The following is a 20,483-nucleotide window of genomic DNA, read 5'->3' on the forward strand; positions in this document are numbered from 1 at the left end:
CCTCGTGGGCTTGGTCCAGCGGGATTTCCTTACAGGATATATGTACGGCGGCAGGCTGGGCCTCGCCGTCTACATTTATCAGGTTTTACAACCTAGAAGTTCCCGCCTTGCAGGCTAAGCTACTATCGGTGTAGTCGATTCAGCTGTTTAACTAGAACACTGAAATCGCATGCGCAACGCGCTACCGACTGTCTTATGGGCAGAATTGTGTAAGACCCACATTTCCCACATTCAGTTCAGGTTCCCCACCCTGTCTATGTGATGTCATATTCGCGTCTGCTGGCGCGACCATATAAGGACGGAGGGAATACCCTCTTGTCTCTAGACTCTCTCTGTGAGGTCATGTTTACGTCTGCGGACGTTACAGTTTAGGGAATTAAGGTCCCCCATCCCTTAATCCCGGATTCTTTGTGAGTCTATCTGGTGATTATGCACTGTACATCTGGCTTAGCTTCCAGTGATCGGTGTTTTTATCCCAGCACGCACGGCGTTTTACAAGGGGTTCCCGTAGCGTTTTGATAAAAACGCAGTACGAGAGGACTCTCGTAAGAGAACGTACTCGGTTACTAACGTAACCTCGGTTCTCTCTAGAAGAGGGAACGAGTACTGCGTTCTCTGCCGTGCGTACGGTTCACTCTGGTTTGCTTCGGCTATGAAAATCAAGTGAATCAGCCTTTTCGAGCTCCTTTTATAGAGGTTAGCCACACCCGTCTCGGCGGGAAATGGCAAGGAGGGCGCGAAGCGCCCTCATTGGCCTGACGTCACCTCAGGCCTCGCTCGATAGGCTTATGCAGTTGCCGCAGAGCAGCCAATGAGCGAGCAAGCCGTCTCGCCATAGTTGACTACTGCTGCAACGCGCTTTACATGTATGAAAATTAAGGATAATTTTTTGCTTCAGTATTTCGTGAAAAGAGACTTTTCCCGTAGCGTTTTGATAAAAACGCAGTACTCGTTCCCTCTTCTAGAGAGAACCGAGGTTACGTTAGTAACCGAGTACGTTTTATAATCTGAGGTACCAAATGCGAGGTATTTAGGGGGGGTCGGGGGCATGCTCCCCCGAGAAAATTTTGATTTCTCTGATCTACATATGTGCATTTTAAGATGTTTTGAAGGCCAAAAAAATTGGATAACAATAGCTTTAAAACCATGTGTGGGCAGCTGTTTATTTTTCACACCTCATCAGCATCACACTCTTTTTCTCTTTGTTTTTATCTTGCTCTGTCTTTTCCCCTCCTAAAGCTGAGCTTTGACTGATATAGGCTTTTCATTTTTGTCTGTCAGTGAAGAAAGTAAACATAGGGTCAACTGATAGGTTGATTTATGAATCATTTTCTCAGACAAAGCTACCAGGAAAGCTAGGTAACTAAGTTTATTAAATTCATTCACAATATGTACACATTCATTATTGATCTAGGCCTAATACATGGCCGTAGACAGGGCTTTATAATCAAAGAGGTCATAAATTTGAGGTTGTTATGGGGTTAAACATTTTTATTTCTCTGATATGTGCATTTCAAGACGTTTGAAGGCCAAAAAAGGATAAGAAATAGATTTAAAACCTGCTCTCTCCTCATCTCCATCACTCTGTCTTTATCTCTCAGTCTCCTGATCTTGCCCTGTCTCTTCCCCTCCTGAAGCTGAACTTTTTTAATTTACTGAAGGCTACAAATTGTATTATATTAATTCTCAACATGTAGCCTACACATGCATTATTAATCTTGTGCCTATGAAAACGGCTTTGTTAATGTTTCTTGTCCCCTCACAATGACATAATTACACGTTATATAGGCCTATTTTCAGCTCAAAATGGCGAAATTAGACAAAAGTTTATTAGTTTTCTAATTATTTTTGTCATTCGTTTAACATTTATGACCTAAAAAACTGTCAAATATAAAATGTTTAGTTTAGCTACTTACATCTTCTTAACTCGCACTTGACCGTAAACTGAAGCGTCAGTCGTGCTGCTAAAATTCCATGTAAAATTCGCGCTCAGCAGCTTCTGTGAACATAAAGCCCGCCTACTTTGATTTGATTGGTCATCTCAAATATTCTGACATTGACGAGAAGTGAAAGACCAATGAGGCTCAGATGAACAAACACACACACACACACACACGCGCGCCTCTGTTTCTGACCTGCGCTCTGCTTGGCGCTGCTGCGGACTGAAGATGAAGAACATTATTTAACCTTGTCAAAGACAAAAAAAATATATATATATATATTTTTAGAATAACAACATTTCTTACTCCAAGTTTTAGGGGTGCTGAGCTCCTTTTTAGGGGTGCTGAAGCACCCCTAAAAAGGGGCTAGCCTCGCCCATGGAGGAGAGTGAAGAACAAAAAAAAAACCAAAACTGATACCTTTTACTTAAAGTGTTCTCTTTCCTTGTCATTCGAGACAATAAAGATTCATAACTCATTATGTGCCAGTACCCTAAATGCTCTTTGCACGCATTGTGTCATAGTCATACCATAACATTTGGACCCTGCCAAAACTCTCAATGACAACTGCGCTGTGGTCATTCCTTCTGTTTGTAATGACGTAACAAGGACCAGGCACTGTTCGCCTCTATCCTCCAAAATATTCTTCAAGAACAAAACCATAACTAATGACCTGTCACATGCTCTTTAGCAGATGGAAACGGTTCTAGAAATCATTGTCCAACATACAAGAACTCAGAGGAGGTCGAATATGATTTCCCAGAGGAATTCGAGTGTGATAAGCCAAGATCAATTTAAATCTCCATATCTAAAATTTTTATCCCTGTATGCGTGATGCGTTGCCAAAAATTCAATTTATCAACAGTCTCCTTCCAGAAGGTTCTGACTAATGAAAGAAACGGAATGTTGTATTTTCATTCCAAGAACTCCATTCCATGAAAAGGGGTGGGTATCTTGAAAAACAAGCTCCTTGTGTTTTGATTCGAGGTTACTACACGTGAGTCGCTCTCTCACCAAACAGTGTGAGCCATTTGAGCGTTTTACACACACATGGTGTTATTTGAATGGATGACGCTCCATTTTCTTATAAGAATGGAGCTAGCGTAAACAAAACACTGACATGTCGTTTTTATTAGATTAGATTTAATCAACATCTTTTATAGAGATTGAAGCGTTGCCAAAAAAGTCTAACTTTCCCAGATTTCTGTTGATGCTGTAAAATGAACAGCCAATTTCAAAATCGTTTTAATGTTTTTGAGACCTAAAATATCCAAAACACTCATTTAAAATGAGATTTAGTGTCACTATTACAGTTTTGTTATTCGCTTTGGTAGGCCTACTATTTTCACAAGTTTCAAAACTCCCACTACAAAAATCCAAACTGATCACACTGACATCTGACTCCAGTGGTTTAACCTTAATTAAAAAAAAATTGTTGATGCGAGAGTAGACGTTGTTGCGTAAACACGCGTAAATTATTGTAATATATTTTGTAATAAAACTTGCACAAACAAAGCACTCGCATCGCTTCATAAAATTGAGGATTACTTTAATGATGTTTGTATAACCTTTCTGGGACTTGAAATTGGTAGTTGCGTAGGCTGTCAATGAAAGCTGTCAGATTTCATTAAAAATATCTTAATTTATGTTCCGAAAATGAACGAAAGTCTTACGGGTTTGGAACGACATGAGGGCGAGTAATTAATTACAGAATTTTCATTTTTGGGTGAACTAACTTTTTAATACAAACATGGCATTTGCACATAAAATAAAGACGGTGACGTTTTAAATGAAAAATCTTAATTGCTCACATAGCGTAACATAATATTTATTAAAATGACATCATACAGTGCACGGCTTATAGATTCATATGATCACAACAGGCGACCAAATACTGATCAGTTCCAGTAACTTCATTCACTCAATGTTTGTTTATAAAAATAGAGTCTACATGACTCAAAAGAAAAGGCAAGAGCACTTCAGAAACATGGAATACATATATTAGGTGCTTAATATACAAATATATACATTCAATAAATAGGAAAAAGGTATGTTGTTGGTGTATTTGTAGCTATTATGTGGGGCAGTCAACCCTGTAAGGCTTGAGAAAAAACTGTTGCCATCATTTCTGAAATGCTCGTTTTACTTCTTGGCTGTGTGAACGAAAATAGTTTCTCGCCTCATTACTTTTTACAAAATCCAGACGAAACAACCTTTGAGGTGCTTTGAAAGGGGTAATGAGAAGCAACATAAAAGTGGCAGAATTGTTTGTTGGTTTTGCTTGTTTTACCAAACAAAACTGAATCAAATGGAGGCAAAGCCTTTAAAGTGACCTGTGCCAGACACAATAACCCAAGAAATGAAAGAAAGGTAGACATTTGAAGAGCTGTTTGTAAGTGTATATATAATGACAATTACATATATTTACAGTAATCATTTCATCTTCATTCAGTAGGATTTGGTCCCATTTTATGCTAAAGCATTTCATTGAGACTGACTGAAGGCTGCAACAAAGGCAAATCTGAAGGTTTTGCTTTTGGAACTGAGGCAAAGAGGATTAGCATAGCTAGAAAACCGCTTTGGTACAACCTAATTCACAGTACAACGAAACAAACGGCTACATAACCTAGATGTTTAGTCTCTAAGTGGAATTTCAAGAGTAATACTGATAAACCAAACGAACAGCAACATGTTTCGAATGGCATTTTTCTCCAGAAAGAAAAAGCTCTTTTGTGGACAACTAGCAAACCCTGTTAACTAAGTGCAAGTCCTTTCAGACTAGAACTGATTACTTGTATAAATATATTGCATAGAGACATGATAATCATTTTATGCATTAAATGATTTCTTTAAAGATTGTCTTACAAGACTTGTCTTGAGCAGTATCCAATGTGATTTTTGTTTTGTTTTAAAACTGCACAGCAGTAACATTTTCAAGATGTGCTTTCTTGCAGGATGTGTTTCTGGATTTGGTTCGGGTGAAGGCTACTAGTCCAAATATATGCGGGAGAAGTCAGTTTCTACCATTCCAGTTTCCCCGGCAGATTCCGTGCCAGATCCCAGCAGAGGTGGATTTCGACGTGCTTCTTTACTCTGTGTCCTGTTTGAACGAACTTCCGTGCATCTTCAGCTTGTGCAATCTGCCAGAGTAAAGTGCAGAGGGTTTAGTCAAACAAAACTCGCCACAACAAACAGAACAAGAACATAATAACTGAACGGGGAAGGTCATTTTATTGAGCTGTATCAATAGAACGGCTGGACGACGGATGGAAATTTACCTCTGGTTTTTGCGGCTTGACTGGGCTTCTTTGTCTTTCACGAAGACGGCAGCCTCACCTCCACGAGAAAGGTAGGAAAATTCACTCTCTTTTGCACTGAAGATGACCCTGGATCAAAAAAGACATCAATTTTAAATCAAGGTAATTTGAAGTATAAAATAAACAATAAATGCAATAAATGCAGAATGGTAATATAAGAAAAACAGAGGATTGTTTAAAGCAAAATAATATATAATAATACATAAAGAAAAATGTATTCTATCTGCTTACTTAGATTGTCTCTCTCCTGATTTGATGCGTAGTTTGCGAATGTGAAAGATATCAGGGTTCCTCCAGGGCCAGCTGATGAGGGAGTCTTTCTCCCAGAGAAGTTTTACCATCAGCAACTCTCCGATGTCTGTATCCGTGGTCAAAAGGAAGGACACTGTGGTGTTTGTCTCTAAAGTAGGCCTGTGGAATCAAAAACCATCAGTATCATCTTTGTCAAAACTGTACAGGACAGAGTCCAGTCGTGACCTGTTTTCTTGGTACTTAAGGTCACTGAAATCAAAGACAAATCTCTGGATCTTAGTAAACTTCTTAACATTGCATTTTTAGGCTTTTGGCTGTTATTTCAAAACCTGTCCAGACATCTATCAGGAAACGCTATTAACTTACATGATGTAAGGGATATTCTCCTTCTCGCCGTGGATTCCGAACAAAGAGATCTTCATGGGCTGGTCGTTGTAGCTTATTTTATTCTTGCTAAAGAAGTGGACCTTCACTTGATAATGGAAAACTGTGGGAAGATGGTTATATTAAGAAAGGATATATATATATATATATATATATATATATATATATTATACATTAAAACCTTAAACTTTGGTGCTCCTCACCTTTAAATGGCATCATGTCTCTAGTCTTCATGTACATTTTGCTGCTCCTGCGTGTGCGGATTTTGTTGACGCTGTAGCCCACCTTGTTGCAGCGATTCTTGCGGCAGCTGAGGCACATGCCTTTGTTGAAGCTGTCTTTGGAGCTGCAGCGGTAAGCCAAGCTTTGTTGCTCCTGGTTCACCAGTGAGTCGATGAACAGGTGGATGGAGCGCTCGTGGGAGCACTTAACAATCTGATCCATGTCTATGGAGAACAGAGGGAAAAAAATTAAAGCTTTGTGATTTTGAAATCTAAGAACGTCTTGAGGAGGACAATGGAGGACAAACGTACTTCTTAAGCCAGAAGTGGCCACCATCAACATAGTGTTCTGGAGGTCACAGCCAGGTTGGAAGGTTCCACCATTGGGGTAGATGTCTATGTGGCCCACCGGCCTCTGAATCCCAATACTGCGATCCGGAGAACCGCGAGTGTTGGTGTGAAGGACGTCCACGAAAAGGGCATCATCTGGGGAAAGAGTGCTTTGGGCATCTGCGTACTCAAAAGTAGGGCCAGCAGGATCCATGCCTAAAAATCCAAGAAAATTTACCAATTTTTAATTTAATGCATTTTTAAGGGTTTGAATGGTAAAATAGAAATTTGACACACTAAAGTCCCCAATATACTTCAAGCAAAATCTAGGATAAAACTGGTGTGATGTCATTTCGAACAGAATCAGGGATCGGAACATTTTGCCAAAGCAAACATTCCAGGAAAAGTTTACTCCAGCTGGTAAACACCTCTGAACTACCATTGGTCTGTAGCGATTATGAAATTGGTAGGTGTGGCTCTGAGGCTCCGCCTTTTTTGACATGGAAATCTTCTCTGGTTCATTTCTTGTGTTTGTTCTTTTAAGGTCAGACGCGAGGAAAACATTGAACACACTGGAGAGCCGCTTTATAACAAATTTAAGTAACTCTAATTGAAAGCGACACTGACACAATTTTTTGTGTTTAATACTGTAAACTACGATTTTAAGCAATCTGTTTTATATTTACTTGATCAGAGAGCCGAATTGCAGAGCTGGTGCAAACATCTATATCGCTATGATCTGTAATTTTTTTAAGGAAATTGTGCAGCACACATTTACATATTCATCTAAACGCCGCTCTCAGCAGTGTGGGAGCTGTCAGGATGTTCGCTAACGGTAAAGTGCTGCTTGCGTATTTTGAACTACTTCTTACCCCCAAGCAAAGAACAAAAAAGAGCTTCACTGTGAGTATATTGGGGCCTTAAGAAACAAAATCAAGTTACCTGTGATTCTGTTAACCTTATCTCTGGTGAGAAGGCCAGCGATTCCTGCTACATGAGCGCCAAGACTGTAGCCCAACAGATGCAGTTTCTCCCAAGGATAGTCAATCTCAGCCTGGATGAAGAAACGAGACATGCAAGATAAAGTTTACTGCAGAAAACAAACTCTACATCTTCATCAAAGGCTCTTACTTGTCACCTTGACATAGCACAAAACTTCTCAGAGTGTTTGACATACCTGTAACCAGTTGACAAACTTGGCCACATCCTTGCCCACTAGTTTGGTGTAGGCGGCAGATGTTGGGTAATGTTGTTGCGCTCGGGACAACCAGTCCACCACAATCACATTGGATGTTGGCTCTCGTTCAAACAGGGCTGTTACTAGTTTGGGAACCCAGCTCTCAAACATACCGGTGACCTAAGACGAAATCAATCACGTCATGCTTTGGACTGCTTCACACATTCATTTAATGACTTCAACAAGTGTAGGAGAAGCACCTACCGTCCATCCATGTATAATTATGAAAGTCTTGTAGTCTGGATTGAAGTTACACTCTTTGATTGTTTGAGGTTGACCTGGAACTATGTAGCACAGATCTTCCTCGGGTTCTTCGCTAGTCCTAAAGGAAAACTTGGACTCAATGTCGGTGAAGTCCGTCATCCAATCTGTGGCATTTTCCATTAAGTTACCTGTCCAAAACCAGATCAACAATAAGTTTTCCAGCCAGCAATATACAATACACTAAGTACTGCTTATATTACATGCTTTTATGTGTAAGCTGCTTATAATTATTTAAATTAACATTTAAAAGAAGCTTATCTTGCATGTGCTTATACTTTTCCCTTACTTTGAATGTGAGGAATTATTTCCAAATGGCAAGCTTGGATCCTTTCCCAGTGCTTGACTGACTATACATAAAAAATGTTTTGCTATAATCTCCTTTAGAATGTCTTCATAACTGACTGTTCTAGCTTGTCAAATACATGTAAACAAAATATCAAACAAACATTTGAGTTGTCTTTAACAGATAATTACCACTATGCATATTGTTAAAAGTCAACAAATTCTACTTGTTTTTTAAAAAATTCCGTTTTATATACATTATGTTTACAAATTTTCACATTTTTTAAAAAAAAGAAGATAATTTGGAAGGTAAACGTTGATAAAATTAAACAAATCGCTATTAAAACAAAACAGGCTGACCATTTAAAAAGACATTTATATGACAAGTATATTTATTTTATATTTACAAGTGTCATATTAATAATAAATGCTAGTTAAAAATATAAATAAAAACAAGAAAAAGTGTGTTTAATAGAATCTTAATATTTTTTTGCACCGCAAAACATGGTGTGTAGCCTATATGCACGATATAAAAATCTGATTTGTAGAATCTTAATATTTTGCACAATCCAATGTTGTCTTCTGATGCATAATAATATAAGAATAATATAAAAGATAACGGTATAAATTGATATAGGCTAAAGAATGTATAATAATTTTAAGAAACTCGTGCAGGAAAAATAACCACATGCCTCGGGACTCATGCGGCCATTGCTCCAATAAAATCGGTTTCCATTATTTGTGTATATTGATATTTATATGCAACTGCCTCATCAAATATATTCACATATTTAAGTTTTTAAAAGTTCACTTTTTAAACTTTATAAACAAAATCTATGATTTTATAAAACAAATGAGCTTTATACTTACCAAAACCGGCAAATTCAATCGTTGGCTCAATCGTGGTTTCAAAACCCGAGGAAAAGGCGAAATATATCCAAGATATAAAACAAGCGCTGGTTACTCTCCCCATATTAATATAATGATCACGGATGCAACAACTTATTTAATTTAATTAAAAGCTGTTGAGAGCCGGTTATTTTATAGAGTTACAGCAGATTAAAATTCCAGTTGGGGGTAGCAGCTGCTTTAGATGTCTTATGTCCAGAGTTTCTCTCAGGAGTTTAAATCAGTACCGCTACAAGCGTGTCTTTATCCTGCAGTGCGGGACCGTATGCAAATCAGAGAAATTCTATTGGTCGAAAGAGGCGGGGTAAGGTCTGATGTGACCAATAAAATGCCAGGAACCCCACACTGACTCATTACTAACAATTACAAATCTGGAAAGTTGTGTGGCCCCACGAGAGTCTTCAAACAAATCGATTTCTCAAGGCCTTTCTTTCAGTTCTTTCTTTTTTGGGGGTCAAAGTTACGATGATGCCCATAAACACTGCAAATGCAAAAATTGCAATACACTAAGCTATGATTAACATGTTTTAAAAATAAATGAATTATCAATTACTTTTAAATTACAGTTTTAATTGTTTACATTTAAATGTAATTAAGTCATTTTAAAATAAAAGTCACGTCTAAGTTAAGATTCTTAAAAAAAACAAAAAAAAACAAACATTTAAAGACGTGAAAAAAATATATTGAAAAACTGAATTACATGGGTATGTGGCATAAACTTTTATTTTTTAATTAATTCTTAATAAAAACATAAAAAAATATTATCATTATAACATGCTATTATAACATGAAATACATTTTTATATATTTATTTATTAGGTTATTTTTTATGTTTGTGCTATACCTACATTATAGATCTGATTTAAGTTCATTAATACTTCCTTTTTGATTATCCAAGTCCACCCAGGTCATCACAACCTGCTGATAAAATCGCCCACGCAGTCTAAATCATTGTTTGATCAGCGCTTTGCAACCAATTAAAATGTTACTTTAAATCTAAACATTGCACACTATGTTCACACAGAATGCCTCCCACTGAACAAAAACATCTGGGTGATTATTTGCCAACTTGAAAACCAACAACATAACGTGTGCCAATCACAGCTTGCTCTTGGCAGGTCACAAATATCAGCGTGGTTTCCATTCAGGGAGACGGTCAATGGGTGTTGTTGGCCACCTTGCATCTCATTGGCCAGACAACAGTGAGCAGACGGCCAAGTCTTTTTAAAGCTTTAACAGAAAAATCATGCAAATCACTATAGCTTTGAGAACAATACAGGTGTAGGTGTCTCACCTTTATCTCTAACCACAAGCAATTCTGAAACGTTTTATTGCGGCACTTCATCTGGATGAAAGTGCTAAACAAATACATGCAGCTCAGTATTTGAGATTAATTAAAAATAAATGCTAGAAAAACACATGCACGTACCCTTTCATAAACACACTCCTAAGTGCGCATATCTAAACATTTATAGTCTTTGATTACACGTATAATATTTACACTCAATTTATACACTAATTTTCACAAGAAAATATTCTCAAAAGATACGAAATTGAATTACGCAAGTTTACGCAAACCACGTGTTTAAAGTCAAAGCTGAAGTGATCCTAAAAAATTATATGATCTATAAGTTATGACAACATATGTTATTACATTGCTTTAACTAATCAAAATAAGTTAAGCAATTTTTATGATATACAAGAATCACATTTTTTTTTAAAAGTCAGTTTAATATAATTTAAGTTGAAATGAAATGACTGGTTGAATGACAAGTTGATTGAACTTAAAAATTTAAGGCAGCAACTTTATTTTTATAGTGTGCTAACGATACAGTCAATAGCTGAAAAAAAAAAGAACCTTTTGGTTCAATGATGATAAAGGTTCTTCATGGAACCATCGATGACAAAAATCCTGTTTGGCATCGGTTTCGAAATCTTAATTATTCAGCAGACATCATGTCAATAACTTTTTTAGGAGCGTGAGACACTTATTTAATTCCTAATACAAAGACATTAAACTTATTCATTTAAAAATGCGGCTTGCTAAAATATTAAGGTGTTTCGTTTCTGGGAAACCATTGCAATGACAGATTCACACATCGTTCTGTTAAAAATAGTATTTTGTCTTGAATGAAGAACGCTTAGGTGATCCTAAAAAACCCAACCCAGAAATTCCAAAGCAGACAACGCCTAACAACCACTTATGGTTACGGCTTAGTCACATAGTAATCAAGACTAAAATTTGGTAGTTTGCTGTGCTTTGGGGATGACATGTAGTTTCTTCTTAAAATGTAGTACAGTAGGATTTCTAAATCACATTTCCAATGCCAGCCTCCACAAATGTGTTTATATTTAATGCGTATTTAATTTACGAAGCATTGAGAGTATCTGCATGCACTTGGTAATGTTTAACAACAATTGCCATTTAATTAGACACATTTTTGTAGCATGAAGCGCAATGCAAATAGGCAGGCTCACAGATTTGCCTCAAACACATTTGTCTATACACAGTTTGGGGAAATATGTTAACAGTGATTCCAAATGTTTGCAAGAGCACTAAATAAAACCCATCTGCTCAAGGCTGTGACTCAAACTTCCAAGGCTTTCATGTCTTTAGTCTTATCCTTCATTCCCATCTCGAGTTTAGCAAAGGTTTTTGATTACAGAAATGAGGCCAGTGCATAAGTCTCCTGATAGCTGCATGCATCTACTGTGCTCCATGTTGAAACATTAGGATTGCAGAGTCAGATCCCGGTGGGCATGAAGTTAATGCCCCTTTCAGCTGTGAATGTTGTAACTCTGTCTGCCTAAACCCTCAAAAGGGGGAGTTGGAAAGATTTAGATTTTATTTCTTTGTTAAACCTATAAAACGTATTAAAAAAGTACTATAATATATATATATATATATATATATATATATATATATATATATATATATATATATATATATATATATATATATAAATCATAATACATTTTACATAATTTAATATAATACATTTTTAAATTAAAAAAAAAAATATATAGCCTATATATATTTAAACATTATATTTATGAAATGCATTTAAATAGCCTAATTAAATGAATAAATATTTTATTAAATATACATATTTTTATATGCATAAAGCATTCCGTTTTTTTTAAGGAAAGCGAACAATATATTTATTATTTTTTATTCGCCCACTGTATAAGAGGATGTGAGGAGTCTATAAAAATAATCAGAAGTCTCACTTCTCAAAATCAGTGCGTTTTGTAAGAAGTTTCTTATTATATTCATCCTTTTTTAAAAATAGAATGTTTAATTTTGTCAGCACTCACGTCACTCATCGGAAGACATGTTGCAATTTTGGCCAACGAAATTCCTAATTAAATGTCAAATTATGACAAATAGCAAGTGTGTGGAATAAATATGAATAGTCATGCATGTAATAGGAACAAATGAAAGTGTAATATGAGTTATACAGGCATTTTGATTAACATTCTCTCAGATAATGTGTTTTTGACAACTTAATTCACTGTGCTTGTAGTTGTAAAACTACAAGGTGCTTCTTATAATGGGATTTTAGTGCTGATATTTCTACAGGCCATCTTTCCAAAAACAATTGTTCGGTGCCATACAGAAATCATGGTAACAGAGTTGACATTAAAGATTGACCTTGTAAGGTTATAAGATAAAATAATAAAAAGGAGAGTATTTACTTGATGATAGGTTGATGATAACTGGAGACCACTTTTAAGACTTTTAAATATTTGTGTATTAAGTAAATACATAGGCCTACAACATACATAGCCTACATTCATAGCTTTCGACTCCATTCTTTTTTATGGAAATGTGCATGTTTGCTATACCTTAACATTTTAAATTAAGTTTTTCCTATAATGTCCTAATGTACGTATGTATTTAGACTTGTTCAGGATGGGTTTAGGATTTTTTTACCGAGCAAATTGGCTACAAGCCTTCCGGCCGAATCCAGTCACGTGGTGTTTAGGGCTTTCGCTCAGTGTGAGATAAGCCTCATTGTTTTGATTACGGGACTGCTAAACCGGGAAAGGCGAAGCTCAGCGAATGCAGTGGATTAGCATCACATTCAGTTGTGGCCCTTTTGGGTCCGTAAAAGGGGGAACACGTCTGAAATGTAGGGTTTCATAGTGAGCAACAGCTGGCCAGCTCGCTGCTTTCAGAGAACTGTGGGAGAAATCCAAGTGTTTAATCTTTCTTATTAGACAGCTGGCCCCTGATGAAGAACTCCCATGTGATTCCCTTTGCACACCATTATTTTCAGGATATTGAAAGCGATTTTGCAGAAGAATCAGATGTTGACTTTAATACGGGTTGTGATATGAGTCAGTTCTGTGACTTTTAAAAGTGATTAATTTGAACGACAGCACATGCGACACATCAGGTCATCCGGCGTTGATCATAGCGCTGTTTCATGGAATAACACGGTTGTCACTGTAGGGGTCTCTGAGTTATGTTTTTTTGTCAGCGATAGCCTATACTCTTACCGTACATTCCCACCAGAGCATAGAGACCTCTGTTCCATATGCCACATCTGTTATACCACATGTTCCTATGTACGTAAAGCACGCAAAGAAAAGCGTCATGTTTTGCTATAACTCTCGGTGCTAGGCTATATGTCGAACATTCTGTTATTTGAGAAAAAACTTGATGTAATTGCATCATCAATGCAACTTTTGTAGCCTAACGTTATATCATTTTGCTAATGGGAAAAAAAATCTCTGTAAAATGCTGTTTGGAACGTTTGTCGGCCCAGTTTGAAAAACAGTTTCCGCGCGAATCATCCATTTCTATGAATGCCAATGCTAATGTGCCACGTTGAATAAACCGTATGTTTTTGAACACAAAAAGAGATGAAGGATTACAGGATTTTAAGATCATCCTTGTTGTCACTGTCAATGTTTTGTCTCCAAATGGAGAAAAACATACAATAAAATAGTTGGAACGCTATATTCGAAGTAATTTGATAGCTTTGTAAGGAAAAGGCTAATGAGTCGTTGTTCACTAAAAGTCATTTCATTTCAGCTAACTGCTTGTTTGGACATTGCATAAATGAGCCAAATACAAACGACTCACAGATTCATTTTGTTAGCTTGTACTTTTACTATATTTTTTCTGCAGGAGCTTATGTAACTGAACAACTTGAGTATCATTAGCTTGTAACCTAACATGCAGATTTAAAGCACACTCTTAAAAATAAAGGTGCCAGGAAGAACCAAAAAGGGGGTTTCACAGCGATGCCATTGAAGAACCTTATTTGGTTCCCCAAAGAACCTTTCACTGAAAGCTTCCTTGAAGAACCTATTTTTTTCTTAGTGCCTTAAAGAACCTTTTTCGGTACTGCAAAGAACCCTTCTCAAAGGTTCCTTTTATGTTAGGCCTACTATTGTAATATTTTAGGGCCGCCACAGTCTAGTTAACATAGGATGCACAAATCTATTTGTGGCAGTCAGTGTAGATATTGTGGCAGGCCGCCACAAATAAATCAATGTATGGGAAACACAATTTTCTCCAACAATGTGAGGTCACATGAGATTGATGGTGAAGAACCCTTTAATAATCTAAAGAACCTTTTGGCTCTGAACCTTTTGTGCAATGGAAAGGTTCCTTGGATGTTAAAGGTTCTTTATGGAACTCCCCAACAAAGAACCTTTTAAGAACCTTTATTTTTAAGAGTGGTTACAGTTTCAGAGCAGCCATAGAGAGCTTTCTGAAGATACCGTCCCCTGTGAATATTAGCCTACCTGTCCTTTCATGTCTGTTTGGATGCATGTTTGGGCGCATCTTGTGAGTAATCGTGCAACATTTGAGGTGTTTGATGCAGCAGCTTTCGTGGGCCATGCGTGCCACAGAACTCAAATGCACTTGGCACAACCGGGAGGCCTTTTCGCTCAGTGGGGGCCCGGGCCTCACCAAAGACAACGTTTCACAAGTCTTCACTCCCGGGAGCATCACACTGAAGACAGCGGCTCAACCTCTCCCTCCTCGTCTTTCACAATACCCCCTGATTAGAGCGAGCCAAGTTCAATTCCAGATGATTTGTGTTGTTTCTGGTGTGCTGCCCATTTTAAAATCACTATTTTTTTTCTGTCTGTTGTAAGCGGATGCTTGTTCTGCATTATTCGATTCTATGTGCTCTTCCTAGAATTCCACAGAAACATAATAAGGATGTTTTCACAGCATGGGATAGTTGCGTCCTAGGATACTCTCTGATGCTGGACAATTTGGATGCCTGCCACTGCAAAATACTTCAAGCTGTGTGAAGCATCAAGCTGTATGAAGGTTTAAGCCCAGCAGCGAGAACATCAGTTGATGGTTGTTGTTTTTTTCTGTTTGAATGAGTGCAGGATGCAGGTGGATTGTTTTCAGAGCAACTGGAACAAAGTTTTTCATGCAAGAGGAGAGCTCAGTTGGGAATAGGATGGATTAACTTTTAAAATTAGCTTGATGGATTTGGAAGAGATCTATGTTGGCAAGTCCACATTAATAGTTCCCTTACTTAGTCATTTGATTAATAGGTTGTTTTGGTTATTCTCTTTATAAAGTGTGTGAAACAGCTGCACCAAATGCAGTAATGATGAGTAATGATGGCTCTACCTGTCTGCCATTGGTTGGACAAACAGGTAGCCGGACCATCAAGCTCTCTTTAGTGGAATTAACCAACACAAATTATTATTAGGCTATCACTATTTTTAATATATATAATTAATTACTGCCATAAACAATGTTCCCCCCTAATGTCAATGAAGCAATGTGTAAAATCTAAGAGATCACCTGTTGCAAAAAGGGCTATAGCAGCTTGATTTTACGCATATTGGAGTCATTGCTCCCTCTGCTGGTCATTATGAAAATTAACGTAAGAGGACATGGCCTCATGAATGTACGATAATGTTTGCCAGATGCTTTTGGTTGGTTTTAAGTTTTATGAAACCGGTTGCATATTTTTATTAACACAATGTAAACATTAATATTTATTTGTTATCTAAAACTATATCTGCTGTTTTCTTGTTCGCTGCTTGTTGTTGCTGTAGTAGCTATTTTTTAATTGTGTTTAATTCAGTTATTTGTTATGTTACAGTACTTTTGATATTTTTGATATAGTGTCCTAATGTCTAATTTTTATCTTTTTAAATACATTACATCAAATAGCCACTTTTTTGTTCACATTCACAAGATTGAGAGATTGGGCTTGGAAAATGTGAATCTGAGGCGTTAAATGGACAGTTCGCCCAAAAATTAATATTCTGTCATTTACTCACCCTCAAGTTGTTTCAAACCTGTATGAATTTCTGCTGAACACAAAAGAAGATATTTTGAAGAATGTGGGTAACAAACAGTTGATGGACCATTGGACCCATTGACTTCGATAGTAGCCTATTTTTTCCCATACTATGGAATTCAATGTCTTCTTCAATATCTTATTTTGTGTTCAGCAGAACAAAGAAATTCATACAGGTTTGAAACAACTTGAGGGTGAGTAAATGATGACAGAAATGTTTTTTTTAGCGAACTATCCCTTTAAGCATCTAAGGAAAAACTAGCCGCGGATTTGCATCTCTTTCAAGTCAACTCATCCGTGTCTGCAATGGCCGCTAATATACCACAAGGGGGCACACTAGTTTTGCTAGCGCTACAGTTAGATGTAATCAGTCGTCAGTGTTTGCATATGCCTGAACTGTTAATAACAACTTTTCAATACAGACTTCTGCACAAACAGCGTTTCAAATAAGCTAAAGTGTTTTATTGATGTGAACTAGCAAGTTTGAGGCTAAACCTTAATGTTAAGATAGTTCATTATAATTAGCAATACTTGTAGGTAGATTTGTAAAGCATGAGACCAATAATGGGATTAAACCACAGGTAGCAGGGTAACTGTGTTGGCTAGCTTGTTTCCTGCTGCTTATCCTGTCACGTTTAAACACTTTTTCATTCCAGGAAGTCAGAACTATTTACTATAGGTGAATGTGTTTGTTTATCTGTCTCTTTGCTACTGTTGAAATCAGGCTTGTGGCTGTGCTTTCTGTGCTCTTGTTTCTTTAAACCGAGTTATATTTTATAACCGCTATTCCCAAGACAGGCAGCCAGCGGTTTGGGGAATTTTTACCATAAAAGGTCATGCTGAGCTTAGCTACGGTTTCCTGTGGGAGTGGCCTGTCAAATTCTGCCTGTTTCTCTCTCACTCACAATTACTCCCTCAGTCATCTCCTCTGGTCTTATCTCCCGCCGAATGCCTGCACTTCCCACAGTACAGAGCATTCTGCACTTAAAAGTATGCACTCAACAAATACATCAACAGTTCAGAGGGGAGGTAAAATAAATGTCTCTCTGTGTGCGTGTTTGGGGTTGAGTGAGTTCAGCATATGTGCATGTTAGTTTTGGAGAAGCTACTTTACAGCTGCAGCTTGATAAGCTGTTTGTAAAGTGAAGAAGTTAAACTATTTTTAAGCTACTCTTTTAAGGAAGTAATTGGCTAACAAAATTAGAACTAAAGCTAGGCTACTAAAGCGGCACAAAGCAAAGAGGGTTTTCCCATTTTCCCCTTCAGAGTGCCAACTTGAATTGACATAAAACTGATCAAAGGCCCGTTCACAATAAGGACAATACCTATAACAAAAACAAATTATGAAGATTTAGTTTTAAAAATCATTCTAAATTTAAAAGAATAGCAGAGTCCACGCCACAACTATACAATGTTTTTGTGACTGATGAACGATAAAAACATTGACATAATAAGAATCCATCCTGCTTTAAAAAGTTCAAGCATTTAAAGCAGCAGATAACAAAACATTCACAAAATGTTATTGTGTGTTGGTGTGGACACTAAAATAGTTAGCGTTATCATTCTTGGTGTGAACAGGCCTGTCAAAATGATGTTGTGAAACACCATCTTAGTGTTAGCGATGTTCATGATCATACTATGCCCATAGCGGCCAAAAAGTACAGTAGCCTACTTGTAACCAAAAATTGCTATATTCTCATGCTATATTCTACAATAATTGTGAAAATCTATTTTTATTTGTTTTGGCTGTTAATTTACACAACAACGGCGTTTTGAAAACGCAAACTTTTGAAAACGGGGTTCGAAAGTGTGAGTTTTTGAAAATGATACCATTATCGTCTCTGTGTAAACTACAAAAACATGAATTTGTGAAAACGTTGACGTCATGCACGTGCGTATTATGTGTTCAGTTTATAGACATGCGCGTTTGGCGCGAGCGCTCTGGAAAGGTGCGTAGTCTTTCTTTACAACGTGACATCGCCAACTACTTGTCTGGCATGCATAATACAGCATTTTTAGTCGTTTTTGTGGATCTGTGTGAACCGGGATCGTTTTGATAACGTTGTAATCTCTACAAAGAAAAATTTTTTTTTTTCGTTTTTAGTACATCATTGTGGTGTAAAAGTACCCTTAGTTTAAAGGAATGTTAAAGGGGTGGTATAATGCCCTTTTCAAAAGATGTAAAATAAATCTTTGATGTCCCCAGAGTGTGTATGTGAAGTTTTAGCTCAAAATACCCCACAGATATTTTAATATAGCATGTTAAAATTTTCACTTTTTGAGGTTGAGCAAAAACGCACCGTTTTTTTGTGTCTGTCCCTTTAAATGCAAATGAGCTGCTGCTCCCGGCACAGGGGGCGGAGCTTCAACATCTTGTGTCCTGAAAATTTCAAAAACTTAGCCTTTTATGTTCAAACCGGAGTCAGACAAAGATGGAGAGACTCAAGAAGAAGTGACAACATGTAGAAAACATTTCTGAATGGTTAGTTGATGAATTTATGTAGCTTATGTGTAGTTATCTTCGTAAGGAAAAATGTATGTCAATGATTTTTTTTGACTGAGGAACTAGATTTTATTTGTATAATTGCCAAATGGATCTTAACTTGTATTGAACCTAACATTTCTTTAAGCAATTTAAGCACTTTTTAGCATTCTACCTGCATTAAATGAATTCCTAGCATGTTTTTGTCCATTGGCCGAATTTACAAAGCGCACTTTGTGTCGTACTTGTCCGTTAAACTACTTCCACGATGGGGCATTGCCCAATTACATGACACACATTCATACTTCCCTTCCTCCTTAAAACTCAGCAGGGCAGGCGTGAGTAAGTAATGTTGAATGAACGCCAAAGCACATTACGTCTTTTCCTTACAACAGTGCCTAAGGGAGGCCAACAAAGACAGGGCACACTGGAGTGGGTATGCAGATGCCAAACATCTGTGCATGGCTATGACGTCATATGATGACACGCAGCAGACGTCAGAGAGCTGTTTGTCTGGAGCACAGGTGTTTTTGGACACTCTTCTCAGAATGTTCATCCAGGTGTTATGGATAGTGAATCATCCGTTTGACAGTTGAGTATGTCTGAGGTACATGCCAAACATGTCTCGCAGTTTTACCACCTTGATGCTAAAGTTGTGGTTTTTGGCGTGGCGGGAATTCAAGCATTCGTTTACTTAAAAATTTGTAAAATGAGAACTTATGACAGAAAATAGACCCTATTTAGAAGAAACTAAACTACACTTTTTATTGTAATTCACAAAATGCCTAATGGAAGGGCAAGCGTCCAGTAGCAGTTAAGAAAGCCAGTTGGAAAAGAGTGTTACATTCTGCACTTCAGCTCTAGTTTTCAGTGCCAAAACAGTTAGATCCAACGGTTTCGCCATTTAGCACTTTTGGACTCAACGACTCTAAATCAAGTGTGTGCAATTGCTTTACATCAGACTTGATTGAACAAGGCAGTGAAAGGAATAGAAAGCGACTTTGTTTGCTTTCTAATGAAGGTATGATTAACACTTGTATTTTTAGTCTTTGATTTTGAAGATATATTTATCCATTTATTTGTTTTATATTTTCCGTGGTTTCTAGAGTGTTGCTATGGGGTAGCAGATGTGTTCTGAGTGGGGTTTTGCAAAGTCAAAACAGTCCACCTTCAAGTTTCTGTAATATTCGTGTCATTGAATAGTCCCTCTAATATAAGCCTACGAGTTTTTTTGGCCTTTTTATTGTCCGGCAGAAAAGTACAAATGATACGGGATCATGTATAATCAGTGGTCAGTATATTTTTTTTTAAATTTTACCTGTATATGATTTTAAAGCTTTCGCTAAGAAAAATGTAATGTACAAAATGATCTGCCTAGCAACAAGATAAACATTGCAATAATGTAACAGTATTAAAAATGTATGAGCAAGATTAATAAATGGCGTAAAAGTATTGCTCATTGTTAGGTCCGATTGTTACAGATTTTTTTCCGACTACAACTGATAACTGAGATGCAGTATGGCACCAGTTGCATTTTTTTTTAAATGATAGTATCTCCAGTTTTTGT

At 37.1% G+C, this 20,483-nt stretch overlaps 1 protein-coding gene across 2 annotated transcripts; it reads right to left on the reverse strand.

Annotated features, from left to right (window-relative positions):
• Window positions 1–3,752: 3,752 nt before the first annotated feature.
• Window positions 3,753–9,349, reverse strand: lpla (lipoprotein lipase a). Of its 2 annotated transcripts, XM_084117659.1 has the most exons (10): window positions 9,098–9,349; window positions 7,886–8,073; window positions 7,622–7,801; window positions 7,387–7,498; window positions 6,427–6,660; window positions 6,097–6,339; window positions 5,876–5,996; window positions 5,489–5,668; window positions 5,219–5,326; window positions 3,753–5,080 (listed from the first exon to the last, which is right to left on the reverse strand). In XM_084117659.1, the coding sequence occupies exons 1-10, from the start codon at window positions 9,198–9,200 to the stop codon at window positions 5,029–5,031; spliced, it is 1,521 nt and encodes a 506-aa protein (XP_083973785.1). In that variant the 5' UTR covers window positions 9,201–9,349; the 3' UTR covers window positions 3,753–5,028. The 2 variants fall into 2 exon arrangements, with proteins under 2 accessions (XP_083973785.1, XP_083973784.1); XM_084117658.1 differs by having other exon boundaries at window positions 6,097–6,660.
• Between the last annotated feature and the right edge of the window lie 11,134 nt (window positions 9,350–20,483).

Source organism: Abramis brama (assembly GCF_963993115.1).
Source record: "Abramis brama genome assembly, chromosome: 6".
NCBI lineage: Eukaryota > Metazoa > Chordata > Actinopteri > Cypriniformes > Leuciscidae > Abramis > Abramis brama.

Bases quoted from the DNA above. Each gene is read 5' to 3' on its own strand.
- lpla (XM_084117658.1), bottom strand. From the start codon at position 9,200: ATGGGGAGAGTAACCAGCGCTTGTTTTATATCTTGGATATATTTCGCC. The intron at 5,669-5,875 runs GTAAGTTAATAG...TTGATTCCACAG, and splicing joins GAGAATATCCCTTACATCAT to GCCTACTTTAGAGACAAACA. The intron at 5,081-5,218 runs GTAAATTTCCAT...TTACTCTGGCAG, and splicing joins TCAAGCCGCAAAAACCAGAG to ATTGCACAAGCTGAAGATGC.